This window comes from Xenopus laevis, chromosome 9_10S, assembly GCF_017654675.1.
Source record: "Xenopus laevis strain J_2021 chromosome 9_10S, Xenopus_laevis_v10.1, whole genome shotgun sequence".
NCBI classification, from domain to species: domain Eukaryota; kingdom Metazoa; phylum Chordata; class Amphibia; order Anura; family Pipidae; genus Xenopus; species Xenopus laevis.
Window position 1 is genome coordinate 14,625,782 of NC_054388.1, and position 14,979 is coordinate 14,640,760.

At 42.4% G+C, this 14,979-nt stretch overlaps 2 protein-coding genes across 3 annotated transcripts in view; both read right to left on the reverse strand.

Annotated features, from left to right (window-relative positions):
* The window catches only part of LOC108702629 (cadherin-like protein 26), a 50,338-nt gene extending 39,941 nt beyond the window's left edge, over positions 1-10,397 (reverse strand). The window contains exon 1 of the mRNA XM_018238224.2: positions 9,806-10,397. The gene's annotated coding sequence lies outside the window, so the exon portion shown is untranslated. The remainder of the gene's footprint in view (positions 1-9,805) is intronic.
* Positions 10,398-10,512: 115 nt separating this feature from the next.
* cdh26.S (cadherin 26 S homeolog) overlaps positions 10,513-14,979 on the reverse strand; it is a 44,895-nt gene continuing 40,428 nt past the window's right edge. Inside the window, exon 20 of one of the 2 annotated variants that reach the window (XM_018238229.2) lies at positions 10,513-12,406. In XM_018238229.2, coding sequence (XP_018093718.1) covers positions 12,212-12,406 — 195 coding nt within the window. In that variant the 3' untranslated portion in view covers positions 10,513-12,211. The remainder of the gene's footprint in view (positions 12,407-14,979) is intronic. The other variant, XM_041579183.1, reaches the window with a different exon arrangement.

Sequence of the window (14,979 nt, forward strand, 5' to 3'; positions counted from 1 at the left end):
CAATAGATTGTTCTCATCTTATTTTCTCAGTATCAGCTCATAACAGATACTTGCACCCATACATGCTCCCAGCACTTGCACCCATACATGCTCCCAGCACTTGCACCCATACATGCTCCCAGCACTTGCACCCATACATGCATTGGAACTGCATTGTGGGTAAAGAAGATGTGGTAATTTAGTTATTTGTACAGTATATGTATATGTTCCTAAAGCAACATATAGACAAATGCAAGAGTCCTCTGCACTCAACCCATTATCAATATATTTAAGACAGAGACATTTTGTGCATACTGCTACTGAAAAATGCCTTACCCTTTAAACAAAACAGGGATTGTTTGTCCATATATTGCAATATATTTAAGCTGGCCAACTACGTCAAAGTCATCCCATATCTGGCCAGTCCTATGCTCAATTTTCATCTGATTCATTAAGAATTCTATTTCTTCATTATACAATTTACAAAGTGACTAAGTTTAACCTGCAACTTACTTGCTGCTTTCAAAGTAAGACTCCCAAACTTGGCTGCCCTTTTATTAGACACCAATGGGATCACCTGACTATAGTTGGGAAGGGCGGGAGCTACAACATGGAGCTGGTCACTGCTCCTGTATAACTATAACAAACAAGGGAAAGTTGTGCTCACCACTAACTCTCATTATCAATATATTTAAGACAGAGACATTTTGTGCATACTGCTACTGAAAAATGCGTTATCATAAAGCAACAGTCTAATCTCCCTCTTTAGGAGTATAGAGCTATGAACCAAGAGATGGGAATTATTGACCAAAGGAAACACCAAGGGAGAGAATTAGAGTTCCATGCAGGGTCGGACTGGCCTGCCGGGGCACCGGGAGGAATCCCGGTGGGCCCCAGCCTTGGTGGGCCCCTTGGACCTATACTTAATGACCTGCGACTGCATTATAAAAATTATTTATTTTGTGTTCAGCGTGCGGTGCGAGATGTAATGGAAGGAAATGGTATGCCCCTTTCGTATTTGGAATGCAGCATGCAGGCAGCGTGTGGGCCTCACCAAAATCAGAAGTGCACCGCTCCGGTGTTTGGCAGTGGGCCCACGCACCGCCTCCCTTGTCAATAGAAGCCAGGTAGTGTCCATTGATCGTCGCGTCACTTCCGCCCTTCGAGCCTCCCTGCCTGAGACTGCCAGTACTGCTGTGGGGTTGAAGCCGAGGCTCAGGCTGCTGCTGACTGAGGACGCCGCCGCTGTTGTCACGTGATGTGCGTGTGTGTCATCATTTGCTATTGGCTGCAGGCTGCACGTTAAATGTACGATTGAGGCAGGAGGCAGCCAGCAAACCTGACATGCGCATTTAGGTGCGGATTTTTCGTGCACATTCTGGAACTGGAAGCGACGATCGTAGGTTTGATATCCTCCTCTCATCTTCTTCTTTACAACAGTTCAGCAGGCACCGCACCAGGCAGCATCAGCTTGACAGTGGCACTCCCTGTCCTCCTAATTGGCACTGGCACGTCATATTTAACCAACCAAGGACTGGCTGACTTCACTGGTTCTGAAGCCTCCAATTGAACCCCTTGTTGCTGCATCACAGAAGGTACTGACTTTTGGTCTAAGTCTAACTAAACAAAAATAAAAAATATTATTGAAAAATTTCTTAAAATGTTCTGTGTGTCACTGACTTTTACTAGGGTGGGGATGAACAGAAAAAAAGTTGCAAGGGGGTATTATGCCTTTAAGTTAACTTCTACTATGTTATAAAATGGACAATTCTTAGCATCGTTTCAATTGGTCTTCATTTTGTATAATTTTAATATTATTTGCCTGTTGCTAAGGTAATTTAGACCCTAGCAACTAGATCAGTGCTGAAATTCCAAACTGGAGAGCTGAACAAAATGCTAAGAAATAAAAAAAAACACAAATAATAAAAAAAATGAAGACCAATTGCAAATTGTCTTAGAATATCACCCTCTGGGTCATGCTAACATTTGTATGGGATTCTGTCATAATTTTTATGGTGTAGTTTTTATTTCTAAATAACATTACTTACACTGCAAATACATTACTCTAATATATAAAATGTAATTCCTGAACCAACAAGTTTTTTTTTGGAACTGTAATATCATACCTCACAACTGTCCCTTTTTCAGAGGGACAGTCCCTATTTTGACAGCTCAACCCGCAGTCCCTCATTTGTACTGGAAAGTCCCTATTTTCTCTTCCCTGAACAGCCAGAAAAAGAAACAAAGTTTCTAACTTAATTGGCTTTTAGCAGAGAGCCCAGAACAGGTAACAGGTGCAAATAAGATACTTTGTAACAATTTTGAGACAAAAAAAAACTATTTAGATAAGGAGAAATATTTTCAAACTTTCATAACCTGCCAAATTTTGTAAAATGAACATGGTAATTAGGGAGTGTGGCCACAGAAAGGGGTGTGGTCAACAAATTTTGCTGTGCTACGTGTGAAAAAATGTTTTGCCCCTCTTTTTACTTCCAAAATGTTGGGAGGTATGTAATATTAGTGTGTAGGTGCATCTCAGATTATTTTGCCTGGGCATGTGCTTTCAGAAAGAGCCAGCACTTTAGGATGGAACTGCTTTCTGGCAGACTGCTGTTTCTCCTACTCAATGTAACTGAAGGGGTCGTAGCAGGATTTTTACTATTGAGTTCTATTCTAACAGGGTTGTAGGGGGGGGGGGTGTGGGCCCTTGAGTTAAGGTTTCCTGGTGGGCCCCAGGCACCCCAGTCCGACACTGGTTCCATGGAAGAGATACTGTGGACACAGCAAGGAAAAGATATTATATCTTTAAGGTGGAGATACCAAGGTCACAATACCTAGGGAGGGGGATTACAGTTCTAATTGTAAGGTCATACTGGGCATTTCGGGGAGATTTAGTTGCCTGCCGACTAATCGCCTCGTCTTTTGCGGCGACCATCCTCCCCTCACTCTGTCCTGGCTAAAATGAAAAATCGACTGCGCTAATTACACGCGATTTTTCATTTTAGCCAGCACAGAGTGAGGGAAGGCGTTCGGGGAGGATGGTCGCTGCAAAGACGAGTTGATTAGTCACCAGGCGACTAAATCTCCCCGAAACGCTCAGTGCGACCTTACCCTAAGGAAGAGACACTGGGGGTTATACACCAATGGAGGGAGATTGAAGATCTTAAGAAAAGATAGTGGGGGCTAAACACTACAGGAGGGAGAAACCCAACGCTCAAACCCAACTGATTCCCCTTTGTTGCATTTGCTGCAAGGATCTTCTTTTTATTAGATTATTAGTTATTATATAAAGGAGCTTTCAGAGAATCCATGCAAAGGTTTTAGAATGGATCTGCCCCCCCCCCCCAGACACAGTAAAAAAACAACAACTCCTACACGCAAAAACTTTCTTTTGTGTAACAGTCTGGGCACATACAGTAAATACCCAAGACATGTATGTATTTATGCACTGCTGGTTGTAAAAACAACACTCTCCTCAAACAAAGGCCATAAATTCTGTCACTGTCACAAGCAGCACCTGTTCTGCCGGATACCAACAAGCCACAGATTCCAGTAAACAGGGACTGGAAAGATCCCTATTCACTATATTCTTCTTACCTTAGACTTCAGATACTACGGGCCCAAGCATAGAGATCCCATAAAACTATGGCAGCATAGGTATTCCCCTGTACTAAGCACAATTCAGCAGGAACAGCCCCCTAAGTTTGCTCATAGTCTGTACAGATAGATACCATCAAACTATGGCAGCATAGGTATTACCCTGTACTAAGCACAATTCAGCAGGAACAGCCCCTGAGTTTGCTCATAGTCTGTACAGAGAGATACCATACAACTATGGCAGCATAGGTATTCCCCTGTACTAAGCACAATTCAGCAGGAACAGCCCTTAAGTTTGCTCATAGTCTGTACAGAGAGATACCATAAAACTACGGCAGCATAGGTATTCCCCTGTACTAAGCACAATTCAGCAGGAATAGCCCTTAAATTTGCTCATAGTCTGTACAGAGAGATACCATACAACTATGGCAGCATAGGTATTCCCCTGTACTAAGCACAATTCAGCAGGAACAGCCCTTAAGTTTGCTCATAGTCTGTACAGAGAGATACCATAAAACTACGGCAGCATAGGTATTCCTCTGTACTAAGCACAATTCAGCAGGAACAGCCCTTGCTCATAGAGAAAGGTGAAGTAGTTTCGAGAGATAAAATCGATTGGACAGCAACCAATGGGCCAGTCAAGGAATAAGAAAATGCGAGTCACTAAATAAACTTCCCCTGTATAATCAAATTCCACAGAATAACCAGAAACACAGTGCACTTCATTCTACAGATTTATGAGATGATAACAAGACAGATAATAACTCCTCAATCTCAGTCTCCGATCAACATATCAAGTTTGGCACCGTGTGTTTAACAGTGAGAACCTCAATTCGCTGGAACTGGAACATTCCACTGGCAGTTTGTGGTTCCGCCTCCAGTTACAAATAAATGTACTAATTATAATACTGGTCCAGAGTCCACAGATAAAAACTGTGTTATTGAAACTTGTTACCTGCACCACCAATGGAGAGGCTGCAGATAAATGGGTTTCATGGTCTGTTCTTTAAAAGGAGGAAGTTATCTGACATAATAATGGAAATGTTACCCTACATTTTAAAGATCCTATCTGATCCCCATTGTAAGCAGCAGTCCTGTCCTGCTTTATGGCTGAGATTCTAGCTATCTGTATAACAGCATTCTGCAGAAATACTGCAGCTCAAACTGTAAAAAGAAGAAGTGTGGAAGCAAAAGAAAGGATCTGTCTGTTAATTGGCTTATGTCATCTAACGTGTATGGTATGCTTGTGTGCACCATGAATCGTAGGATCCCAGGGGACGGCCCTTATTTTTTAAAATGGCAATTTTCTATTTATAATTACCCAATGGCACATACTACTAAAAAAAGTATGTTATCATGAAAATGGTTTATTGACATGAAGCAGGGTTTTACCTATGAGCTGTTTTATGCAATATCTCTTTTTCTAGAGACCATACTGTTCGGGGGGGTATAGTTTTCCTTTAAGGAGCCCCCCAACACATGACCATTTAGTATATAACTCCCATTTATGTTATTTCTACCCAAGTGCATAAACTCTCATTTAGCAGCATTGAGCCTCATTTGCCAATTTGCTGCCCAGTTCTCCAATATAGTCCCATCTCTCTCTGCAAAGTGGTAGTCCTTACAGTGCCCACCTCCAGGTCATTACTAAACAAGTTAAAAAGCAAATGACCTAGGACAGACCATTGTGGTGCTATCCTTTGGCCAGTTACAAGTAGGGTTGCCACCTTTTCTGGAATAAAATACTGGCCTTCCTATATATTTATCTTTTTTCCCTATTAATAACAACCATCATTTTTACCGACCACTCTGGTAAAATACCGGCCAGTTGGCAACCCTAGTTACAAGTCCAGACATTATTTTCCTTGTCATTGTCTTACAGTCAACCACAGAGCAAGCCACTGTTGTATCCACCTATGCACAAACTTATGGGCTGTTCCTGCTGAATTGTGCTTAGTACAGGGGAATACTTATGCTGCTATAGTTTTATGGAATCTCTCTGTACAGACTATGAGCAAACTTAGGGGGCTGTTCCTGCTGAATTATGCTTAGAACAGGGGAATACCTATGCTGCCATAGTTTTATGGGATCTCTCTGTACAGACTATGAGCAAACTTAGGGACTGTTCCTGCTGAATTGTGCTTAGTACAGGGGAATACCTATGCTGCCATAGTTTATGGGATCTCTCTGTACAAGCTATGAGCAAATTTAGGGGGGTTGTACTTGCTGAATTGTGCTTAGTACAGGGGAATACCTTTGCTGTCATAGTTTTTTGGTATCTCTCTGTACAGTCTATGTGCAAATTTAGAGGGACTATTCCTGCTGAATTGTGCTTAGTACAGGGGAATACCTATGCTGCTGCCATGGTTTTATGGGATCTCTCTTTACAGACTATGTGCAAACATAGGGACTGTTCCTGCTGAATTGTGCTTAGTACAGGGGAATACCTATGCTGTCATAGTTTTTTGGTATCTCTCTGTACAGTCTATGTGCAAATTTAGAGGGACTATTCCTGCTGAATTGTGCTTAGTACAGGGGAATACCTATTCTGTCATAGTTATATGGAATTTCTCTATACAGATTTATGAGCAAATTTAGGGGGCTGTTCCTGCTGAATTGTGCTTAGTACAGGGGAATACCTATGCTGCCATTGTTTTATGGAATTTCTCTGTACAGATTATGAGCAAATTTAGGGGGCTGTTCCTGCTGAATTGTGCTTAGTACAGGGGAATACCTATGTTGCCATAGTTTTATAGTATCTCTCTGTAAAGACTATGAGCAAACTTAGGTGATATCTGCTCATACTCCCTGTGAAGCAAGACACTTATTTTTGATGGCTTCTCATTGGTGCATTATAAAGCAATAGGAGGGCTATGGCAGATAGAAAGTGTAGCCAACTTGCTTTAGACAAGGGCATACTGGAAACTGCCCTGGAGCTAGTCTCACCTTTATAGTATCAAGGATGGAAAAAAATCCAAGAGAGATATGACTATACACTTACATCTGTTTTGGCACAGATTCATGGCACACCCTCTGGAGCTTTTAGACGCAATCTCATAGACATTCTGTGGAAGCCACAGTGGGACAATGAGAGCCTTTTTACCTGATTTGAGACTCTACCATAATGACCCCAGCCAGTGAGACAGAGGTTAAAGGCCATGTTCATTTTCTATTTTGTTTATTGCAGACAGGGGAAGTCTGTTTATTGCTGTCCAGGTGGCTGAAGGTCACTGTACTGACCATGGGCTGGAGGGACACCAGGACACAAGTCACTCTTGTTTTGTTGTTTCTTTAATTCATACATTGAAGATCTGAAGTGAAAGGTGATTCGGGTCTGGAGTTCTTGAAGTGCCCCTCAAGCAAGCCCATCCCCCCAGTCAGCCACGTTGTACAAGAGGCTTCATGGGATAAACCCAAGTGATTGTAAAAAAATAAACATGACTTGAATGTGAAATGTCACTGCAGCCTCCGGGCAGAATGTTAATTGTGGTCTATGTAACAAAACCGGATCTCTCTCGCATCCTCTCTCCAAGACCTGTACTTACACCGAAATATCGCCCCTTCCCCTAATGGCCTTCTCTCCTCATGTCTTGCTGTCCATCCCAACCTGTTTGTCATGGAATTTACATCGATTTTAGGGAAAAATTAAACCCCAAGATAAGGGATCCAAGCGGATTGTGGGGTCCAGCATTAAGGTCAGTTAGGGTGATATTTGGTGGGAGTACTTACTGTATTTGTTCCCTGGGTACCCCTGGAACTATAGCAGGGTGACTGTTACCCCAATGTTTCTATATATATTTAACCTTGTTATGAGCTAAGGGGCCCAGCCTGAAGGCCAGTTAGGGGGAGATTTGGGGTGAGTGTTTATTTGTGCCCTGGGTACCCCTGGAACTATAGCAGGGTGACTGTTACCCCAATGTTTCTATATATCTGTAACCTTGTTATGAGCTAAGGGGGCCCAGCCTGAAGGCCAGTTAGGGGGAGATTTGGGGTGAGTGCTTATTTGTGCCCTGGGTACCCCTGGAACTATAGCAGGGTGACTGTTACCCCAATGTTTCTATATATCTGTAACCTTGTTATGAGCTAAGGGGGCCCAGCCTGAAGGTCAGTTAGGGGGAGATTTGGGGTGAGTGCTTATTTGTGCCCTGGGTACCCCTGGAACTATAGCAGGGTGACTGTTACCCCAATGTTTCTATATATATTTAACCTTGTTATGAGCTAAGGGGCCCAGCCTGAAGGCCAGTTAGGGGGAGATTTGGGGTGAGTGTTTATTTGTGCCCTGGGTACCCCTGGAACTATAGCAGGGTGACTGTTACCCCAATGTTTCTATATATCTGTAACCTTGTTATGAGCTACAGGGGTCCAGCCTGAAGGCCAGTCAGGGAGAAATTTGGGGTGAGTGCATATTTGTGCCCTGGGTACCCCTGGAACTATAGGAGGATGACTGTTACCCCTTTAATCATAAACTGAAGGTGTCCAGCCTGAAGGCATTTAGTCCAGACTTCTTTTTTGCACATTGTATGTACATACTATTGGGGGTAATTGTTAAATGACACGCAGATGGGTAAGTTCCTCATGAACTTGATGCAACTGGCTCAATAGTTAATTATGTAGGGGAAAACACAGCATTAGGGTAGGACTCCACGAGCGATTTTGTCGCGACAAAACGCATGTGAATTGTTGCATGCGACAAAAATAAGGCAAGAGAATTGTTGCACGGTGTCGCAGCGTTGATCCGACTGTCGGAGGCAGACGCAGCATGCCTTATTTTTGACGCATGCAACAATTTGCATGCGTTTTGTCGCAGTGCGTCGGATTGCGACAAAATCGCTCGTGGAGTCCTACTTTAAGGGAGGAAATAGCATATTGCACAACATCATTATTGTGTTGTGTTACCTCCCTTTCAACCATATCAGGTGAGACTATGACCCAACAGGTTAACCCTAATTTACTGATTAGGTATGTTGTACCCACATAGAGAAACTGATACATGAACCAGCTGGAGCTGGGAAATATACATTGTACTCCTTAGGGCTCTTATAGACGAGCGTTTGAAGCTGCGCTCAGGAGTAGACGCATTCAGTTTTTTTCAATTGGGCTGTACTCACACAGGTGCATGTAGGCGCCGTACGCAGGTTGAGACGCAACATGCTGCATTTTTCCTGCGTTCGGCGCCTACATGCGCCTGTGTGGATTCAGCCCCATTGAAAAAAACTGAATGCGTCTACTCCTGAGCGCAGCTTCAAACGCTCTTCTGTAAGAGCCCTAAGGAGTACAATGTATATTTCCCAGCTCCAGCTGGTTCATGTATCAGTTTCTCTATGTGGGTACAACATACCTAATCAGTAAATTAGGGTTAACCTGTTGGGTCATAGTCTCACCTGAAATGGTTGAAAGGAAGGTAACAAAACACAATAATGACGTTGTGCAATATGCTATTTCCTCCCTAAGGGCTCCTCTTACACACGGCCGTTTCCGACCTGCGCTCCCCTGCGTTCCGTTTTTTGGCGTTCAGCCGCAGGGGAGCGCAGGAATAGACGCAAGTCATTATTTGAAATGGGGCTGTACTCACTCAGGCGCGTGTAGGCGCCGAACGCAGGAAAAATGCAGCATGTTGCGTCTGAACCTGCGTTCGGCGCCTACACGCGCCTGAGTGAGTACAGCCCCATTTCAAATAATGACTTGCGTCTATTCCTGCGCTCCCCTGCGGCTGAACGCCAAAAAACGGAACGCAGGGGAGCGCAGGTCGGAACGCCCGTGTGTAAGAGCCCTTATGCAGTATTTTCCCCTACATAATTAACTATTGAGCCAGTTGCATCAGGTTCATGAGGAACTTAACCATCTGCGTGTCATTCCACAATTACCTCCAATAGTATGTAGATACAATGTGCAAAAATGAAGTCTGGACTAAATGCCTTCAGGCTGGACACCTTTAGCTCATAACAAGGGCCCTAAAACTGACCAGCTAGATATATGGCCAATTTTCAGCCTCGTATGGGTCAGACAGGTCCTCCCGAGTGCCCCATACAAGGGCCAATAACTCTGAAGGGGCCAAAAGTCTGAAGGGGCTGAGTTAAAAGCTTCTATTAACCCGTGTGTGTCCAGATTAACTCTGTGCAACCTTTAAGAGCTGGAGTTAGATAATAAAGAAATACAATCCATGCTTATATGAGTGGGTGTGTAGAGGGGTGTGGTTGTTGGTTCTGATACTTTGGTAATGATTACTCACTGTTCTCCAGAAATATCAGTCACAAAGGCTCCCAAATATAAATTCCACGGAGGTCAAATCACCCACTTCCATGCAATGTTCCCGCTGAAGCCTCCTTTGTGCCATGTAAAGTTTGGCCCCAGCATCAAACCACCAATGTCTTCTCTGCTTTCTTTGGCAGGACAGGGACCTTGTTAGTTAATAGACTGGATAAGGATTTGTTTAGTGCTGTAACACTGCCCTCTGCTGACCAAGACTTATATTGCTCATTTTAAAGGGGAACTTTACCCAAAACTAACTAAGCAGCTTCGCAATATGCATTCATTCCTCATTGTCAGTTGGTTTATAGTTAAGTGTAACTGTCATTGCTATTGTGTATCTGCCTATCCTCTGATTCTGACTGCTGAAACAATGTAGCTGAATATGTCTATTTTACATTGGCTGCAATCAGAGTGTTCTAGCCCCAGATACTGCTTCAGTTCTATGCTCCCTGCACCTCCCTCTTTAAGGTGCCATCGGTGGTCTAGTCCCACCCACTGCTTGAGTTATAGAATCCCTGTGGATATGTCTCTCCCACTTACTGTCATATTTTTTCTTGTTAACTACGGCTGCCATACTGCTTGGAGGAATCAGAAGAAGCAAGAAAGAGAGGCACACGGTATAAGGCTGATGTACAATGGTTATAAAGGCAATAAATATAGTGTGGAACACATATGACACAAACCCAATTGTATGAAAGGTATTTATGTACAAAATCAATGAAAGTAACAAAACAAAGGAAAACACAGTTTGTATAAGGTATAATACAAAACCTGCTTTCTGGGAATTCTCAGTCTTATTCCATTGTTGCTGCCAAGGCCCATGTCATATAAGTACACCTCACCCTGGAACTAAAGAGGCCCCCCGAAAAGTGATTAGCTGCCACAATCCCAGATCCCAATAAAAGGATGGGAATGAAGGAGTATCAATCAGCACATGCTCATAGCCTATCCTCCCGCTCATACCGAATCGATTTCCCATGTGCAAAGGAACTAAAGGGAACTGACTCAACACATTGCTTCTCTATTATGTGTCCTTCCATACTCTTCTCTTCCATTGCTTGCCTCATCAACAGAGCAGCACCCTCTAGTGGTAACAATACAACACTGTAAGCCTACTGCTTCTCACCCCTTTAGGTACTTCTGTTTTCAATGGGGCTGTATTTCTGTATTTCTGTTTATTTATTGCCCTGATTTAGCATATGATTGGACTGTAACTGCTAAAGAAAAAAGCTTTTTACTATAATTTATCTAGACTGGGGCATTTCTGGTCTTCAGAACTCCTGAGAACCTCCAAGGCAGTTGTATCCCACATTACCTGTACCCACTATATACACATTTACATTACCTACGATATCAGTACAGACCTTTAACACATATATATTGTGTGTGTATATGTATATATATATATATATATATATATATATATATATATATATATATATATATATATATATATATATATATATGTTGGGGTCCACAGGGCAAACTCTGCCACGTGGTATGGTGAGAACCTCTTGTGGCACAACACCAGAAACAGCAGTAAGCTGCCCCTGGTAACGTTAAGGCATGCAATTCCATTTTTATAAACAGTACATTCTGCTTTTATAGTGCAGGAGAGCTCAAATCTCTCAACATTAGGGTTGGCCTCAACCTAAGCACAGGCTCCATGATCAGACTTAAAGGAGAGCTAAAGATTAACTAAAGAAGTAGCTAGAAATGTTGTACATTATGATTTGGGCTTCTGCACCAGCCCAAGGCAACCACAGCCCTTTAGCAGTAAAGATCTATGTCTCCAAAGATGCCCCAGTAGCTCGCCATCTTCTTCTCTGCTGATTCACTGCACATGCTCTGTGCTGCTGTCACTTACTGAGCTTAGGGACCCACTCACAATATACAGTACATATAGAATAGAAATGTCACAATATAAGGCTGATTAGTAATTAATACAGATAATTACTACATGGCAGCACAGAAACCAGTGCAATTAGCATCAGAATTTAATAATCAGCCCTGTAGCATCAGCTTATATTACAGGGGAAGCTCATTTTCTGCTGGATAATTAGTGACGAGCCCTAAGCTTAGCTTCTCAACAGCTGCTCAGAGCCCACTGAGCATGTGAGTGTCACAGACACTTTCCAAGATGGTGACCCCCTATGACAAGTTTGAAGTCCTGGATCATTGCTGCTACTGAGAAGCTAAACATTTAGGCTGGTGCAATCAGTTCAGTATATAAAATATGGCATTTTTAGACATATTCATTTTTAGGGTATAGTTCTCCTTTAAAATGTCAAGTAATCCCCCCTTAGGTGTCCAGTAAATTAGGCCTATCTCATTATCTTCTTATTTCAGATAAAGTCTATTTGAATTGCCCCCCAGCAGTAAAGTATTAGAGGGGCTGTTGGCAAATCTCTTCCAGTTTTGTAAACTTTGGGTCCAAATCATCCAGAAACCTCCAGTCGAGCTCACTATCTGCTATGGAGATGGATCCCAGGGAGTCGATCTTTTCCAGCTCCCCTTCGTAGGCATAAACACGAGGCTTGTATGACGGGATCTCAGGGGGCTCCGCCATTCCCTGCAGCCGCTGATAGACAGAGATGGAGTTAAGGTTAAAAGAGTCTTTCTACATGTAGGAGTGCTTAAGAGTGGAGTATGGTTCAGTACATCTCTATTTGTGGCACAACAGTGAGATTGATCTCAGCACAACCTGGAGGGGTGCATCCTGCAATATGTGGTCTGTGTGTAATTCACATACAAAGTATTGCACCCCTTTAATACCATGTTATTCCATGTGCCCCCAAAGGAGCTTGAGAAGGCAGAACTGCACACAACCATGGAGCTGGATGGGCTCAAAAGCAATTGTAGCATTTTATTATAAGTCCTGGGTTTTTTTGCTACTCAAGTAAGATGTCTTTTAATTTAAGAAGTTATCAGTTTGGTGTTTGGGGCCCCGGGGCCGGAGCTGCAGTTCAGATGGAGAAATATTTACTCAGAAATTAATTTTGTGTTTCTGGCAGGAGCTGTCGCTACCCAGGCAAAATGATATATAAAAGAGAGAAAAATGACAGTTTGGAGCAACGCGGGCTCCTGCTGTGCCGACTGCAGGCGCATTTCTCATAGACGCTCGATAAAAAAAGGCAGATTTTAATTTATTGGCTCCTGTTTGCCAGGCTGTAGGATGTTTTACAGGAATGATGTGCGGCACAGATAACCCATCAGTACATTGACTTGTGGGCACAGACATAGAAAAAGCCAACAACAGACAGCTGTGGGTTGCCACGCTATGCTTTTATTTATACTTGTCCCCTTCCACCGCATTGTTTGCTAATTAAAAAAATCTAATGCCCACAGTTGCCAACATTCCAAAATCATTTCATTCCTGCTTGGCAATAGTTCTAAAGGCGGGAACTCACTTTTTAATAACCAGTGATAGTCAATCATTGGCTTGAATAGGGACTGGAACTGAGATACATGAGATAGGTTTTCTTCCATTCTATTCTACTCTGCATGAAATAGGTCTTATTCCATTTTACTCTACTGTACACAAGATAGGTCTTATTATATTCTGCTCTACTGTATATGAGATGGGTCTTATTCCATTCTACTCTACTGTACATGAGATAGGTCTTCTTCCATTCTACTCTACTGTACACAAGATAGGTCTTATTATATTCTACTCTACATGATATAGGTCTTATTCCATTTTACTCTACTATACACAAGATAGGTCTTCTTCCATTCTACTCTACTGTACACAAGATAGGTCTTATTATATTCTACGCTACATGATATAGGTCTTATTCCATTTTACTCTACTGTACACAAGATAGGTCTTATTATATTCTGCTCTACTGTACATTAGATGGGTCTTATTCCATTCTACTCTACTGTACATGAGATAGATCTTATTCCATTCTACTCTACTGTACTTAAAATAGGTCCTATTATATTCTGCTGTACTCTACATGAGATAGGTCGTATTCCATTCTGCTCTACTGTACACAAGATAGGTCTTATTATATAGTGCTCTACTCTACTTGAGATACTGTAGGTCATATTCTACTCTACTGTAGACAAGATAGGTCTTATTATATTGTGCTCTACTGTACATGAGATAGGCCTTCTTCCATTCTGCTCTACCTGAGATGGTACTTATTCCATTCTACTCTGCAGTACACAAGATAGATCTTATTATATTCTGCTATACTGTACATGAGATTCCATGAGATTCCATACTGCTCTACATGGGATGGTTCTTGTTATAATCTACACTGCACATTAGATATGTCTTAGTATATTCTACTGTAGAGACCACAATAATTCAGTGTTTTCCATACAGGCATGATTAGCTGTTTAGATGCCTAGAGTGCCTTTTCTTCACCCAGGTAGTGATTTATTTTTCTGGGGTTTAGTGTATTGTAATACTGGTTCAAGGAATGCCCAGTAGAGGGCAGAATGTTCTAATACAGAAGAGTAGAGCACCATGGTCTTTCCTGGGACCTCACTTCACTGGCAGGTTGATACAGACCCAGCGCTCCATTTCGTCTTCAATTTAGATTAGGTTTAGCTAGTGATGGTCAGTTTAAAGTTGTAGTCATTATGGGAGCAAAAAGGGTGGTTTAGGGAAGATAGTGAGCAGCCCTACACTCCAATGAGGGTTATGACCCTGTGGTGTTAACCCGCTAGTGTAGGTGATCATGGAGATTAGAGGATCATTGCCACGGAGGAATCTGCACACAGGAGGGTGTAATCTATATTGTTCACATATCTGTTGTTTGGAAAGGAATGTTATATGCTGAGTTGATCGACCTCAAATAATTGACTGTTAATTCCATTTATTAAGTTATTTAATGTTAATGAACAAGTTTATGGCTGCAACAAATCTTTTATCATTTACTAAAGGTTGGAAGGCACAAAGCCAATCAGGGGTCTTGTTGAATTGCTGATAAAAATCCTCTTTGTGGATGAGACAGATTAAGGAAATAAACCGAGGTGCTGGGAGTTGCAGGGAGCTGCTAGGGCACAAGTGGTCAGTAGTATAAGGCATGCAGCACATTCTTGTTTACACACTACAAACTTCACTCTATAACACCCCCGGGGGGGGGCTACACTACTCTAAATTAGATGTTTTACATTTTACTGTAAATGAGTTGGACC